General features: G+C 35.4%; 1 protein-coding gene across 1 annotated transcript; it reads right to left on the reverse strand.

The window, feature by feature from the left end:
• Positions 1-4,991: 4,991 nt before the first annotated feature.
• Positions 4,992-10,139, reverse strand: LOC141481884 (uncharacterized). Its single transcript, XM_074174226.1, has 2 exons — positions 8,069-10,139; positions 4,992-7,672 (listed from the first exon to the last, which is right to left on the reverse strand). Exons 1-2 carry the CDS (start codon positions 10,137-10,139, stop codon positions 4,992-4,994), a joined length of 4,752 nt encoding a protein of 1,583 aa, XP_074030327.1.
• Positions 10,140-17,678: the final 7,539 nt, after the last annotated feature.

The raw sequence follows: 17,678 nt of genomic DNA on the forward strand, positions 1-17,678 counted from the left end.
TTATGTGACATGGTAACTTATTATAGAATTTCAAATTCAATGAATTATTTTGTGAGGTGCTCAGTCTGAATCTCTCAATTCTTATCAGATTTCCTGATCTTGTAGGACATTCATGTTGTTGCGATTGTAAAATGTATTTTGATTTATTTTTATGAATTTCAATCAATGTTTCATATACAAAAGCTGTAGAAAGCGGCATAATTTTGAGATGAATAAAAAGTGGGCGACAATGATCTTCAAAGTTGGCATTAGATATTAGACGTATAACTCTTTTTTGCAATATAATTTTTTTTTGGAAAGACAAGAATTCCCCCACAACACTATACCATATACCATGTGACTATGGAAGAGTCCCAAGTACGAAGATTTGACCGCTCTGATACCAGCGAAATCCTTCAGTCTACGAATCATAAATATTACATTTGATAATTTCTTGGCCAGTTTGTCAACATGACATGACCAGTTCAATCTGTCGTGTATATGAACCCCCAGTAGCTTAACACTTTTACCCGAGGTTAAATGCGTATTTGTGGAAATTATAAGATTTTGATTTTTAGCCTCATTAAGGAGAAGTCTATTCGAAACAAACCAGTTACTTGCAGACTTCATGGTGGCGTTGGAAGAAACACTCAAATCATTAACACTACCGTGACAGTCCACCAAAGTGGTATCATCCGCAAAAAGAAAACATTTTTAGGAAGTATGTGGTAGTATAGGTCATTTATATATAGTATAAACAAGATTGGTCCCAGTACAGAACCCTGGGGCACACCATGGTTGACAGATTTCACATTCGATTTAATCCCATGTAATGATACACACTGTGATCTATTGTGCAAATAGGATGCCTTCGATAGATCGCACAACGTTATGAATGAATGTCTGTCCTCCTCAAAACCTATCACTATACTGGATATGATATTCAAAAGAGCATCGATTGTGGACTTACCCTTTCTATACGCAAATTGTCCAGGGCAGAAAAGAGAATTAGCTTCTAAGTATGCTATTAATCTGCTTTTGACAATTACCTCGATAACTTTTCCAAGTATAGGTATTATTGAAATAGGTCGAAAGTTGTCAATAATATGAGGGTCTCCTTTTTTAAAAAGAGATAGGACTACAGATTTTTTTAATATTGCAGGAAAAACCCCATGAGAAAAACATTCATTTATTAATAGGGATAATGGGTACGCAATCATATTGGCAATACTTTTGATGATTCTACTGTTAAGCTCAAAATAGTCCGAACAATTGGAGTTCTTGAGAGACTGGATACTTTCCATTACTTCCCTCGGGGTCGTGGGGAACAATACGAAGGAGTTAACTGGTGTTTTAAGATTTTTCAAGAAATCTGTCGCTTCATAATTTACTTCAGGAAGAGATGAAATGAGATAATCTAGAATGTCAACAAAATAATCATTGAAGTCGTTCTCCGAATGCGGTGTATCAACGTTCCTTGAATGTCTCCTATTACATTCATAATTGATGATCCTCCAAGTATCTCTACTGATATTTGGAGAACATGCCAAAAAACTTTCATACGATTCCCGTTTTGCCAGTTGTATAGACTTTTTGTAACCTTTGCGTAATGTTTTGAAGATTTTTTCGGTTACCAAATCTTTCCTAGCGTTTTGGACAACCCTTATGTTTGAGAGGATTTCCCTCTTATAGCGCAATTCATCACCGAACCAACTGACTGGAGGTCTTTGATCGCGATGATGTCTCGCCCTCCTCAAAGGAAACATCTTGACCACATAGCCATTCAAGACCTCCACAAGAAGTTCACCCAAAGCATCCGGAGAACGATCCGTGTTTTCGAAAATACTCCAGTCGAAACATTCAAGGGCGCCCTTAAATGTGTCTATAGCTGAAAAAGAAATAAATCGTCTATAAATTGCGTTTTTTTTTATGCAACTGTAAATTCCCTCAGCATGTATTGTCCCAAGTGATCCGATAGACAGGGTTCAAGAGCACCCGTCACAAAAAGGTCATCAGGAATATTAGTTATGATATTATCTATGCAGGTAGCAGTGTCTACGGAAATTCTTGTGGGTTCCTTGATTGTGACAGTCTAATCAAAAGATTCGAATAAATTTGTTAGTTTAGAACAATAACGTGTTGTTGATAAAAAATTATATTGAAATCACCGAGAAGTATCACTTTACTTTTTTCTTTAGTATCTTTTGTAGCCAAGCATCGAATGTATTCATAAAACTATCAAAATTTCCATTACAAGATCTATACAAACTAACAACGTGTACACCCGAAACCTCAATGCCACATATTTCTATATCCAAATCAATACAAAATTCCTTAAAATTGAGAGGTTTATAAGTAATAGTTTTTTTAACAAAAATGGTAACACCTCCATGAATATTTTTTGTCTACCGTGGTAACTGGCTAAATCGTAACCTGATAAGTTCATTACTTTGAGATCAATTTCACTCAACCAGTGTTCAGAGACACAAAATACATCAAAGCTGTACTTACTTAAGAATATATTTATCTCATCGATTTCATTTGATATGCATTGAACATTGATATGAAAAACGCTCAATTTATTCGAATTCGAAAAATCAAAACTCGAAATGTTCAAGTTTCTAATGTCATCTTGGGTCTCAGGTGAAAAAACTCGCTAACACGAGTTCCCACAGGCCAGATTTGAGGATTTGAGGATTTGAGGATTTGACAGCTAGTGATTGACATTCAACTTCAGGAAAATGTGTTTTTAAAACATTTTTTAGTTCCTCGGATGTGGTATTCCTATTTACTCTGCATACATGCAGAGATTTCAGTTTCGGTACTCCTTTAACGGTGAGGTCGACATTTTCACCATAAACAAGACTTTTTTTCTGAATCTCTTTTTTCTGTTATTGACTTCTTTCCAATCTTCCCGTCCCTGTTCCATTACACCCTCAGTTGGATCCCTAACTAAATTGATGATCTCCTTGCATTTTCTTTCACTTTCAATTTTCAGTAAATTTGATGATACTTGTGGTACCGTGATTTTATTCTGTTTTATCATCAAATCGCTTCGAACATCCAAATTATCGTTACAATTTTCTTTCCTTCTATTGTCTACAATTTTTTCTTTTGTTTCTTTGCTCGTCCCAGGATGAGATGAAGTATTTGTTACTAATTTTTTTAAGGACATTCCTACAGCGTTTTTTTCCGGTGAACAGCTGATAGGAATCACCGTACTGGTGTTATTAATGCATTTATTCAGAAGATCAACGTGATTATTGAGAATTGCTATTTTATTATTCAATACGGAAATCATTTTGTCTCTCTGCCTGAGAATATACTTGAATATAGTTGAATCCAGTTTATCTCCGGCTTCTTCTACTGCATCGTAGAATACAGAATCTATTGGTTCACACTGTTCACACTTGAAATCATTTGGAACTGAGTTTTCATCAACATTTGCACATTTGAAATGTACGGATGCGGAACAAAGCACACATTTCACCCCTTTGGCAATCCTTCTATTACATTTTACACATTTACTAATTAAATAATGAGCGAGCTCTAGACGTACGTCTGCACTGTTCGACATATTGTCACATATCTTCCCCTTTGATCTTTACAGAAGATTTAGTTGCTAAACATTGGATATAGCGAAAAAAATTTAAATATTTTTTTTAATTTCTTATGATCTTGCTATCTTGAAACTGATTTTTCTTGGAATTGAAGATGTTCTAAATTTGTTGCTCACCAAGAATGAACTTAAATACACCTTGAGTATCACCAACAAAATTGTTGAAACCGATCGGCCAATATTCAATTTTTTATTCATTTTCCACGTTCTTGCAATCTTGAAACTGGTTTTCCTTAGAATAAAAAGTGTTTCAAATTTGTTGCTCACCAGCTCACAGCAACAAAATATTTGAAACAAATCGGCCGATTTTAAGATTTTTTTTCATTTTCCTTATTCTTGCTACCTTGAAACTGCTTTTCTTTGGGATGAAAAGTGTTTCAAATTTGTTGCTCATCAGGAGAGTACTCAAATACACCTTGAGTATCAGCAACAAAATAGTAGAAACCGATCTGCCGATTTCAATTTTTTTTTATTTTATATGTTCTTGGCCAATTATGTGGTTTTCCACATAATTGGCCTCAGGAGTTTATTTCAGAAACTGCGAAAATCCATATGGTTGGTACTGCGAAGAAATGCTATATAGAAAGAGCTTCTGAAATAAAAACTTCTGAATATTTCAAAATCAGATTTTAAAAAAACTTTCAATTCCGAAATGAACAAAGATGAGGTGTGGGAAAAGATGAAAAAGAGATACCGAGGTTGGAATGAATCGTTTTTTTTTTCTTATTTCCAAGATAGTCATTCTTTGTCGGGGGGCCGTTCAAGTATTACGCAAGCATATTTATTACAATTATTTACTCTCCTCCCCTCACCTCCTTGTCAGTAAAAGTGAGCAAAGTTTTTACCCCATCTCCCATGTGTAACGGAACGGTAATAGGAATAGTAGGGACTGTATACCGTTATGATACTTAACAAATGTTAAAGTAAATCCCTCAAAGACGACTTACCTTGAGTGGATTGCGACTGTCTCATCAGAGTCCTGAGATTGGTACCAGTTCTTGGAATCGAAGCTAATCCGTATATCAAGAAGCACGATATTATGCGGTGTGATAAACAAATATTATCAGCAAACAACGAATATTCACAGTTGAACTGGGCAGTCGAGAAATGGCGGACAATCAACCACTTAGAAGAACAATACAACAACACTGTTCGTCCCTTTTCATCGCTCCAACACACCACAGAGGGCGCAATCATAATGAAGTCGTTTTGAGGGTACAGGGTGAGGCAAAATTAAGAAAATAAAAATGAATATGTTAGCCGTTCCGCAACATTTACTGGCCCGCAAAATGCAGAAGGCATTTTCTAATATATAACTGAATAAAATTAATAATAAATATTCAAAACATCAAATAAAACAAAAATGCTGAAAAGAAAAGTGAAAAGTCGTGTACTATTCAAGTGGAAGTGGACACAACTTGACCAGGGGGCGCTTCAAGGTACCATGCGTTGTTTTAATTGTTGCTACCCTCGCGACTTGATCATCACCAAAATGCAATTTGGAGATACGACCGAGCGACCACTTGCATGGGGGAAGGTTATCAGTTTTGATAAGTACAAGAGTACCGATGCGAGGGGAAGTACCGCCATTCAACCACCTACCTCTTTGCTGCAAAGTGTGCAAATATTCTTTATGCCACCTATGCCAGAAATCCCGATGTAGGCGTTGTAATAGTTGCCATCTCGTTAAACGATTTAGGGGTACATCAGAATAATCAGGCAGCGGTAGACTGGAGACAGGTTCCATAGTTAAAAAATGGCCGGGAGTGAGAGTGTTGAGATCATCAACATCGGCGCTCATAAGCGTTAAGGGTCGCGAATTCAAGATGGATTCAATTAATGTTAACACGGTATAAAATTCTTCGTAGGTGAGGATTTGTTGGCCGATAACACGAGCCAAATGTGATTTAACGCTCTTTACTCCGGCTTCGCATAACCCATTGAAATGAGGTGCACTTGCCGGAGTAGGATGAAAAACAATATTCTCGTGAGAAGCTGAAGATTCGAGCAAACGCTGGGCACCTAAGCAATTGGTGCCACAGTCGCTATAAATATGGGATACACGTCCACGACGTGCAATAAACCTTTGCAAAGCTGCTAAAAAACTGTCAGTAGAGAGATCGCTGGCAAGTTGAAGATGAACCGCCTTGGTAGCGAAACAAACAAAAATGCATAAATATGCTTTTATTGTTTTCACACCACGATGGCGACTGAGAGTTATCGAAAAGGGTCCCCCATAATCGACACCTGAGTGAGAAAATGGTTTAACTTGAGAAACTCGAGAAATAGGCAAATTCCCCATGAGGGGTTGAAAAGTCTTAGGATTTTGTTTCCAGCATGGAATACATTGAGAGAGAACTGAATTGATAGCTCTTTTTGGAGATAAAATCCAAAATTGTTGCGACAGAAGGAAATGAGTCGTGCGAAAACCTGCATGAAAAAACTTCTCATGAAAATATTTGATCAAAAGTATAGTCAAACGACTTGAACGTGGAAGCAACATAGGATATTTGGCAGAATGGGAGAGGGAGGCATGTTTCAGACGACCTCCAACACGTAAAATTCCCTCAGAATCCAAAAAAACTTGAAGTTTTCTCAAAGGTTTTGAAAAACGTTTAGTTTCGATTTCTTCAGAAAAATGGATACTTTGGACATGTCGAACAAGTCTAACAAGAGCGTTGTGGCGCTCGCATGGCACAATTGAGCCTAAGAATTTTTGAGAAGGTTTTTTCGAATTGTTGATGAAACGTAGCAAGTAAACTAGAACATTTTGTAGCGATCTGAAACAAGAATGCGTTTCTAATAAAATATCAATGACATGGTCATTACTAGAGGTTAAAAATACTGGAATTGATTTTTCCTCCTCCACCGGGGGTGCAGGGGGCAGAGAAGGCGAATTAGGCCATTCATCTTGTTTTTTAAGGAAAGGCGGACCGGTGAACCACATAGAATGTGATATCATCTGACGGGGTAACAAACCTCTGGAAGCAGCATCCGCCGGATTATTGGTGGTATCTACGTAATACCAATGTTCAGGAGCGACTTTTTCCCTGATGAATGTCACACGATTTGATACAAATGTCTTCCAACGGTGTGGATGACCCTTAATCCAATATAACACTATTTGGGAGTCGGACCAACAGTAAACACGTTTCAGATTTAATTGGGGTGTAATAAGATAAATGATTGATGAAATCAGCTTCGTTAATAAAACGGCTGCACATAACTCCAAACGCGGAATAGTAATTTTCTTAGTTGGTGCAACTTTGGACTTTCCACATACGAAGCTAACATGATTCAGTCCATTGGCATCAAAAGAACGCAGATAAATAACACAAGCATATCCTTTCTCAGATGCATCGCTAAATCCGTGAATTTCATAAGCGATTGCTTGGGAGTTTGTGAACATCCGCGGAATTTTGAGACTGGATAAAACGGGTAGATCAGTTTGATACTGATTCCAGATACGAATAATTTCATTATTGGGAATATCATCCCAACCAATACCGGACAACCATAGTTGTTGAATGAGATGTTTGCAAAAAAATGTAACTGGAGAAATGAATCCTAAGGGATCATATATGCGAGCTAATTCGGATAAAATTGTTCGTTTAGTACAAGGACGATTTGGAATTGCAGAGACAATAAAAGAAAAACAATCAGCAGAAGGATTCCAACGCAATCCCAAAATTTTCAGACAAGAATCGATATCTTCAGAAAACGTGTGCGGTTCGTTGGACAAATAAGAGGGAGGCAAATCAGAGAGCAAAGAAAGGTCATTGCTAGACCACTTTCGAAGTTCGAAGCCTCCTCTTCGTAATAAGGTAATAATTTCAGTTTTGAGTTGGTGAGCCTTTTCAAATGTAGGAATAGACATCACGAAGTCGTCAATATAGCAGGTGGAACTGAGTGCGAGTGAAGCGAGCGGAAAAGTACCACCTTCATCTTTAACTAATTGTTCAAGTGTTCTGAGCGCAAGAAAGGGCGAGCAGTTCATACCGTAAGTTACAGTACGAAGACGATAATCTTGTAGCGGTAATTTGGGATCAAATCTCCAAATGATTCTTTGAAAATCTCGATGAGAAGGATTAACAAGAATCATTCTATACATTTTTGTCACATCCATACACAATACGTAAGGATGAATGCGGAAATTGACGATAATATTGAAAAGATTTTGTTGCAATTTTCGACCAGTGTATAAATTATCATTGAGCGATATTTGATTCGAAGACTTTGCTGAGGCATTGAATACCACTCGCAATTTTGTAGTCGTGCTATCGGGTTTCAAAACACAATGGTGTGGAATGTAATAACATGTGGATGGAATGTCCATACTAGAGATCAGCTCCATATGATTAAGGTCTAAATATTCTTTCATAAACGCAGAATATTGCTGGTATAACTCCGAGTTTTTGATTAAGCGGCGTTCTAATGATAAAAACCTAGTGACAGCAAGGTCACGAATACCTTGGTATTGGACCGTTTCATTCTTCAAGGGCAATGCAACTATATATCGACCGGTTTCATCTCGAGTTACGTTGTCGACAAAACTTTTTTCGCAAGCAATATCATCAGATGTATTGTGTGGAGTATCAGGAACAGACTCTACTTCCCAAAAAGATTTGAGAATTTTTTCTACATTGTTAGGCTCATAAGCCTCACAAAAAAATGAAGAAGTTATGGCAGGCGGGTGGTTATTGGTCTTTCCTATTAAAATATAACCTAAAACTGTATTCAGAGCATATGGTTCATCACACTTCCCAGATATTTTTCCATTCAATATGATCTGAGAGAAGACGTCTGCCCCGAGAAGAATATCAATATTCCCTGGACAATAAAATTTAGGATCAGCAAGTTGCAAATTCAAAATATGATTCCATGATTTGTATTCAATGCGGAAATTGGGAAGATTGTCACATATTTTATCAAGAATAATAGCATCAGTGTGGAATATCGGTTCATTTTTAAATGAGGGCTTGAACGAAAGAGAAACTTGTCCTTCAGAAGTCGAGGATTTCATCGAACCCAACGCTTTGACTTCAATAGAAAAGGCTTTTTTTGGCAATCCCAATTGCATTACAACTCGTTTCGTGATAAACGAACTCATACTTCCACTATCAATTAAACAGCGAAAGGTTTGATAGTTTCCTGAATTGTCGGAAATATCAATAAGAGCGGTTGCCAATAAAACATTATGAGATTTGGCAGTAACATTCGAAGCAGCGAGAATACTAGTAGCGGTAAGATGAGGAGAATTATCTTGATTGGCATTCATAATTTCCACAGAAGTAGTTGTGGATGAAGTAGCACCACTTCCCCCCACAGCAGGATTTTTATCGAAATGTAGAAGAGTATGATGACTACGCGAAGAACATTTTTTACAACAAGCAGTCGATCGGCATTTATTCAAATCATGTGATCTACTCAAACAATTGAAGCATAGATGTTTGTTTTTACAAAAGTTATAACGCTCAGAAGGTAGTTTATTCGCGAAAGCTGGGCATGTATAAAGTGAATGACTCTCCTGACAGAATAAACAATTTGATGCAGGAGATTTATTCGCAAATAAAGACGTTATTCGAGCTGGAGAATTGTATGTTCTAGTATTGGATATGCCAATAGCTTTTTTCGATTGAGTACGAGAAATTTTCAAAGTATCAAGAGTAACACAGCGGTCATTCAAAAATTCAACTAAAACTGAAAATGTTGGAACTTCGGATGAACAATGTTTCATTTCAAACATGGTGACTGTATTATCGTCTAAACGTTTCAAAAGCATCATAACCAACATAAAATCCCATTCATCTGTGGGAAAATTCATAGATTTGAGAGAAGCTATATTTTCCTCGAATGTATCTAATAATTTTCGGATTGAAGAAGAACAATCACCATTCACTCTTGAAGTTCCATCAATCTCATACCAAAGATCTTGGGCGCACAATCTCCGATTCGAATAACGTTTATTCAATGCATTGTATGCAATTTCATAATTTTCATCTGTTACTTTCAATGTCCTTACAATTCCTGAGGCCGGACCTTGCAAAGCAGAAATCAAATAATCGAATTTGTCCACATTCGATAAGGTATCATTATTGTGAATAACTGAGTTGAAATGATCGATAAAGGATGGAAAATTCTTATATTCACCGTAAAATTTTTTAAGTTCTATTTTTGGAAGCTTAACTTTAGAATAATTCGTACTCGTTTGAAGAAATGAAACAGGTGCCTGTGTGGTATTAACCACGTCATCAATGAATTCCATATAAACAGCCTTTACAGCGTAAAACTCTGCAAGAAACGCTTCTTTTACCGCGTCCTCTGGAGCGGCATCTTCATCTGGAAGTGTAAGCAATGTACTGATAATACAATTATGCTGTTTTGTGAACTCGTCTTTTATCGAGTCCAACTCTTCGCATCTAACTTTAAATAAAGTTCGAATAGACTTATCAGTTTTAACCCTATCTGCAAGGGCTCTCAATACTGTAATTTCATTTATAGCAGAATTACGATAAATTTTGTATTTTTTAACCTTATCCATTTTGATATGGGAGCAAATAAACAAAGTGAATTCGAAAGGAATACCCAGAAAGTAACAGGTGATAAAAAACGCGAGCAAAAACGACAGCGGGAATTGAGGAATTCCAAAAAATATAAAAGCAGTTCAGCGATCGACGGAGCAATGGTATGTTGAGCGCAAGATAATTAGTTGGTCATGCGTTGTAGATACACTTCCACTTTTCAACGAAAGTACTGTTTGGCAAGAATATGAAAATAGAGACGAAAATTCAATTTTATGTTTATTAGAAATTATAATTTCGCTACGGAATTCACAAAATTATGCAGATTTGAGAGAGTCACTTTGAAATTAGCAATTTTCAGAATGAAATTCAAAAATGAGCGGTTCAAAAAAAAATTTTTTTCTTTTGAATGATATAAAAAAAATTCTTATAGAAAACTCTGACTCAACAGGAATGATTCTAATCGCGGCTCGAAGGACCATGTAACGGAACGGTAATAGGAATAGTAGGGACTGTATACCGTTATGATACTTAACAAATGTTAAAGTAAATCCCTCAAAGACGACTTACCTTGAGTGGATTGCGACTGTCTCATCAGAGTCCTGAGATTGGTACCAGTTCTTGGAATCGAAGCTAATCCGTATATCAAGAAGCACGATATTATGCGGTGTGATAAACAAATATTATCAGCAAACAACGAATATTCACAGTTGAACTGGGCAGTCGAGAAATGGCGGACAATCAACCACTTAGAAGAACAATACAACAACACTGTTCGTCCCTTTTCATCGCTCCAACACACCACAGAGGGCGCAATCATAATGAAGTCGTTTTGAGGGTACAGGGTGAGGCAAAATTAAGAAAATAAAAATGAATATGTTAGCCGTTCCGCAACACCATGCTTATGTAAACATTGTTATATGCATATTTCTTTTAATGTATTCTGTTTTTTATTGATTCATGAGCAGCAGTTATTCTAGAAATAGAAATAAGGAAATAAATTCAGGATAGAGAACATAATATTCATTGAAACGAACTTTATTGACACGGTATTCAACAAAGAGTAAGGTACAAATATTATAATCTTGAGTAATATTACGAACATAACAAAATTCTTTGAAATTTTTGGTATACAGACACCCATATAGTGGCACGTGGCATGAATACAACGATTCAGACGTGTTCCCAATTTCGCCAAAATCACTTGTGAGCGATGAGGCATATGTCCTCTTTTATGAACAGGAGGGAACGAAGCAGCACCTTTGATGTGATTTTTTTTTCTTCTTTCCTTTTTTCTATAATCTTAGTCCTTTAAATTGATTTGTATTTCATGACTGTTCCAAATAGAGAAAATAATTATAATAAAAAAAAATCCAGTTAACAGTCTTCAGTCCATGACACTCAAATCCATGATTCTAAGTTTTCAATGACATTGGATGTTTGCTGATTAATGCTGTGTGTCTGCTCCCTTTCATCGATTGGATTTGTCCTTAGTCGCAGCTTGAAATTATTATTCAATTTCTGGTATAACTTTGATTTGTCTATTTGAAACAACATATTAATTGAATAATTCAACTTTGGCGAAAGTAGATCAACGATAACATAATCTTCAACGTGTTTTGCTTTGCTTACAATATGTCAAATCGTCAATCGTATGGAAACTAAACAGTAGAATGAGAAGGAATTTGGACAAGTGAATAGCGCGCGGTAATTTCCCTACTCGGTCTAAGCGAGTACCTAAACGTAAAAATTATTTGTGGGAATCCCCAAAAATGCGTTTCGTTTTCAAACATAGACAATGTGTGGGTAGCCATATTTGTAAAAAAGTAAATAGCTACTGCTGACGTAATCATCATCTAGACTCCCTCGCCCTTCTATAGTGCATACGTAATACTTGAACGGTTCCTCATGCTCTTGGTTATAATAATGACGAAACCAAAGAAATAGTTGTTATAGGCCTGTATAACAAAAAATTATTTCTGGTTTGCTTTCTATAAAAACAATAGCTAGTGATGAATTGTTACATGAAATCATTCGATTTGAAAACATAAATAATGCAAATTATTTCAAAAGTCAATGTCATGATCAGAATTTTGGACGGACTTAACAATAAAAATGTACATGAAACAACTATTCCAAAAATGAAGTGACGTCCATTACCTACATATGTAAAATAACGAGTAGACTAGAAGAGAAAGTCAATGAGTACCTTCTAATTTTAGAGTAATTGGTTTTCGTTGCAAGAAGAGAGGTCATTTAAAGAAGCATTGTACCAAAAACACAAATCGATGTGTGACGAGTTCTAATATTGCTGTTTCAGCTTTTTTCATCCTGAAAGTGCAGTATACACAATAAAAAAAACGGTAATGATATCTAATCGTTTGAAATGTTCATAGACTCATCAGAGCTTGTATGGTTTTGGAGGACAGAACACTGTAAGTAAAATATTGATAAATATAGATGAAGTTAAAGAAGATGTCGAGGCTCTTGTAGCACCAGACAGCGCTCAACCTATGGCCGAACATTGACTGAACTACCAGGAATAGCTTACGATAGAATATCAGATAATTTGTATTTTGGATATAAAAACGTGTAACCATTCAGAAATATAAAATTGAAAGGAATATAAGAAAACTGCTGTACAGGTCCGAAAAGATGTGAGTTTTGAAAGAAATAGAGTGGATTTAGTCGTACAAATTGGTGAGGAAGTATCACATTTACCAATGATAACTGACTGTGACATTAGACCTGAAATTTGAAGATCGTATTGGAGAAATACGAGGAAACAATGATAGTTTTGTTGAATCGAAAGTACAAGCGATTAATAAGAGACTCCCCATTACACTAGAAATGATTAATGCTGATTAAAGCGAATGACTTGATAACAGACAAGAACTTTTAGAATTGATAACTGAATTTCATGAATGTTTTGCAATCAATATAAACGAATTAGGTGAAAATTCAAGACACCGGCATACCTGTCAAAAAGAAACTTTATCGTGCTAATTTTACTGATCGGACAATTATAAATGATATCGTCGAAGAATGGCGGAAGTGTGGTATTGTTTGCGGCACAAACTATCCTTATGCTTCACCAGTTTTACTAGTACCTAAATTGTCGGACGAGAAAAGGTTAGTGATAGACTTTAGAAAATTGAACTCTCAAACTGTATTGAAAAATTTTCCACTCCCGCTTAGTGACGATTGTTTTGAATTACTGGAAATAAATTGTTTTGTACATTAGATCTTACGTCGGGCTAATATAAATTGGTTGAGGCTTTCGTGTGCGAGATTTTCAGTGTTACTATCTTCATTCAGGTTTGAAGGCCGTCGTAGTTTGGAACTGCATCCTAACGTTTCGCCAGCACAAGTGCCTGGTTTCTTCAGAGGTTTATTCATCTTGATGATTCACCGATGACTGGTGATTTCTAGTTCGTCCGCCTCTCTTGTTGATGTGTTGCTAGTGGCCGAAGTGTTAATACCTGTTAATGACGTATCTATTGCGACCTTCAGATTTACCGAAGACGCATTGCACTTGACCAACAACAAGTGTCAAGTGGGTATTTGCGGCTACACTCAGTGAAGACGGGAGTGGTTCGTTAAGAACAGGTATTGAAGAAATAATATTGGGCGCCAGGTAAATTTACCCACAAATACCCTTAGTTATGTATTAGTGTGAAGTTACCCACAACTTTTCATCCACAGATTATGAGGAGGATTATCGAACAGGGTTTAGAATGAGATTTGCGAATATTGGTGCCAGATTGCAAATATTAAGAATTTTACCTGTATTTCGATGTTATCATTTTAACAACACGATATATTATTGACACATGTCGAATAAATGAGTCACCATTCTACATAAACTCATTCTATAAGCCAACTTTTCCTATACAAGCATTAATACCGAAAAACATGTAAAATAAGAGTATAATAATATTCAGGAAAAATTCATTTTCACCGAAACAGGTAGCGTATGGAAACTGGAAAACTGGTTTCTCGGTAAAAATTTTATAACTTGTAAAAAGTATGTCATTCGAAATATCCTGCCTTGAACAATACGGAATGCCCAGGAAAGACTCATCCACCAAATATCAAATTTCTCACTTATCAAAAATAGTTTGTTAATGAAAACTTCAGAATATATTCTTCGAAAGTATATCTATCGACATATTTGAACAGATTTCCGTACCATACGTTCCTCTGGTGCGAAAAAAATAGTTCCTTATATTCGAAACTGAGTTACTCAAAAAAGTCAAATTTCTCACTTATCAAAAATAGTTTGTCGATGAAAATTTCATAGTACATTCTTCGAAAGTATGTCTATTGGTGTATCTTAACAGATTTGCTTACCATATGTTCCTTCGGTGCGAAAAAAAAAGTTCCTTATATTCGGAACTGAATTACTCAAAAAAGTCAAATTTCTCACTTATCAAAAATAGTTTGTTGATAAAAATTTCAGAATATATTCTTCGAAAGTATATCTATCGACGTGCTCAAACAGATTTGCGTACCATATGTTCCTTCGGTGCGAAAAAAATTTGTTCCGTATATTCGGAACTGAATTACTCAAAAAAGTCAAATTTTTCACTCATCAAAAATAGTTAATGAAAATTTCAGAATATATTCTTCGAAAGTATATCTATCGACGTGTCCAAACAGATTTGCGTACGATACGTTCCTTCGGTGCGAAAAAAAAGTTCCGTATATTCGGACCTGAATTACTCAAAAAAGTCAAATTTCTCACTCATCAAAAATAGTGTGTTAATGAAAATTTCAGAATACATTCTTCGAAAGTATATCTATCGACGTGCTCAAACAGATTTGCTTACCATACGTTCCTTCGGTGCGAAAAATAAATGGTTCCTTATATTCGAAACTGAATTAACCAAAAAAGTCAAATTTCTCACTTATTAAAAATAGTTTGTCGATGAAAATTTGTAACGTTATAATTACTGCAGGTCAAGTCAAATTTCTCACTTATCAAAAATAGTTTGTTAATGAAAATTTCAGAGTATATTCTTCGAAAGTATGTCTATCGACGTACTCAAACAGATTTGCGTACCATACGTTCCTTCGCTGCGAAAAAAAATTGTTCTTTATATTCGAAACTGAATTACTCAAAAAAGTCAAATTTCTCACTTATCAAAAATAGTTTGTTAGTGAAAATTTCAGAATATATTCTTCGGGAACTTCTTCATAAATTTTTGGGAAAGAAAGTTTTTGGCTTTCTACTACTCCATCTTGATACAAAAAAAAAGGATGAGGGAATCTTCCAAAGAAAGGAAGGAAATAATCAATTTGAAAATAACTAACTCTATACATGGATGTGTAGATCATGCAAAGAAGTAACTTTCAGACACAAACTGAAAGAAAATCCTCCTGAAACAGCTACTTTCATATAAACATTGAATTACACGAAAGAAAAAAAAAATTCGAAATAAATACTTCTATATGAACACTGAATTATACAGAAGATACTTTTCTCTACTCAGTTTGTATTTCAAACATTCGTTGTGGAATAAAAATCAGATATCATTCACATGAGTTCTACTATAAATGAATAGTAACAAATTACACTGACATGGAACACTGTCATCCTCACTGGTATACATCGATGTTTCGCCTTAAGACACTTGCCCTAGGGCTCTTCAGTACCAAATTGGATAACATTATAGAAAATACATACAATTCATTCATGAATTACGATTTTTAATGTCACGAAATAAGCTTGATCTGCTTATGTCATCGATGACATCGTAATGACATTCATTCTTTATAAACATTAACCGCTGCCATGTGAAAACCAGAAAATTAATAGTGCCAATACCGCCGAGTCCATATTGGGCGTCGTTGCCAGGACTAAATGTCCTGGCAACGACGTCTCTAGTATATTAATGGGAGTATATTCTGATTAAGGTACTCATTAGTAGGCACTGGAATGTCTTCACATTTCTTCGAAATATAATAAAAATCTCACGAATATCCCAGAAATTACGGTTTTCGCACAGTGTTATGCCAAAGACCTGTTCAGTTTTGTCAAGATGGTGCGTGAACTTATAAGTCGGTCTCTCCGATATGAATCTCGACCAGGTTAATCATTTTCGACAAAAAAAATCAATCTCCACCCTTCGAGTATGAAAATATTTCACAATCCCCATGAAATTGAAAATGAACTTTGCAGGTCGGGTTACTTTCTTTTTCTGAAATCATACATTAGAGGTTGATTGTAATATTCCGTACATATCAGATTTGGAACATTTCAGATGGTTATTTTTTAAGTAAAAAGGAGGCATCAAGAGTTTGAATGTGTTGGTATATCTGGCGGGCAGTAAAGTGTCCATTCTTTCGGATCAAGTTCTCCATTTGAATTGTGAATTTTTATGCATACACGAACGATGGGAGTAGAAATTTTTGTTGTCGAATATGATTAACCTGGTGGAGATTCATGTCTGGGAGACCTGACCTGCAAGAATTTCTGCCGACCTGTAAAATGTATTTTCAGTTTTTTGAGAATTATGAAATTTTTGGGAGGGGGTTGGAAATTTTTTTGTTGAAAATGAATAATCTGGTTGAAATTCATAACTGGGAGACCCGACCTGCAAGAATTTTTATTGACCTGGACGGTTTATTTTTAATTTTATGAGAAATGGAAAATTTTTCCACACCCCAAGGGTGGGGGTTTGAATTGTCGAAAATGATTAGCCTGCAAGATTTTCTGCCCTCCTTCAAGATTACGAGACCAATGTCTACTGAAAACAATTTTCTGACCTGCAGACCTCAAAATAGTAGGTAAATTTTCGGTTCCGATTGTATCAGAGGATTTATTTTTCACATAGAACTTGCTGGTTCACTTGATTTCGGTTCGGGTAGCTGTTTGTTTAAAAATTGTTTTTAGTGAAGGTATGTTACCATAATTGATTAGATTAGAAGTTATATTAATAATAGTTTATTATTTAGACACTTTCAATTAAATACATAGTTTATTGTTGTTTTATTCATCACAATTATATTTTTAATGACCAACGTCTTATAGAAAATTCAATATGGTTTTTCGAAAAAATAAGATTGATTATAAACTCTCTGACACAAGAAATTTCGAAAGCTTATACTTACGATTTGTTGAAAAATATTAAATATACCGATGATTTTTGGGAAAGAAAGTTTTTAGCTTTCTACTACTCCATCTCGATACAAAAAAATGTGGAAATCTTCCAAAGAAAGAAAGGAAGTAATCAATTTGAAAATAAGTAACTCTATTCATGGATGTATAGATCATGCAAAGGAGCAACTTTCAGAAACAAACTGGAAAAAAGCCCTCCTGAAACAGCTACTTTCATATTAACATTGAATTACACAAAAGAAAAAAATTCTTTCGAAACAAATACTTTTACATGAACACTGAATTATACAGAAGATACTTTTCTCTACTCAGTTTGTTTTCCAAACAACCGTTTTGGAATGAAATTCAGAAATCATTCACAGGAATTCACAAAAATTAATCCTTCCTAAAAATATAACCCCTTCAATTCAATCGGCAAAAATAATATGTGAGTGAA

The sequence above is a fragment of the Leptinotarsa decemlineata genome, unplaced genomic scaffold (assembly GCF_025532065.1).
Source record: "Leptinotarsa decemlineata unplaced genomic scaffold, Ldec_3_MD MMD2_tig00000505_RagTag_RagTag, whole genome shotgun sequence".
NCBI classification, from domain to species: Eukaryota; Metazoa; Arthropoda; class Insecta; order Coleoptera; family Chrysomelidae; genus Leptinotarsa; species Leptinotarsa decemlineata.

Bases quoted from the DNA above. Each gene is read 5' to 3' on its own strand.
- LOC141481884 (XM_074174226.1), bottom strand. From the start codon at position 10,139: ATGGATAAGGTTAAAAAATACAAAATTTATCGTAATTCTGCTATAAAT. The intron at 7,673-8,068 runs GTATTCGTGACC...CTTCTCATCGAG, and splicing joins TGAAACGGTCCAATACCAAG to ATTTTCAAAGAATCATTTGG.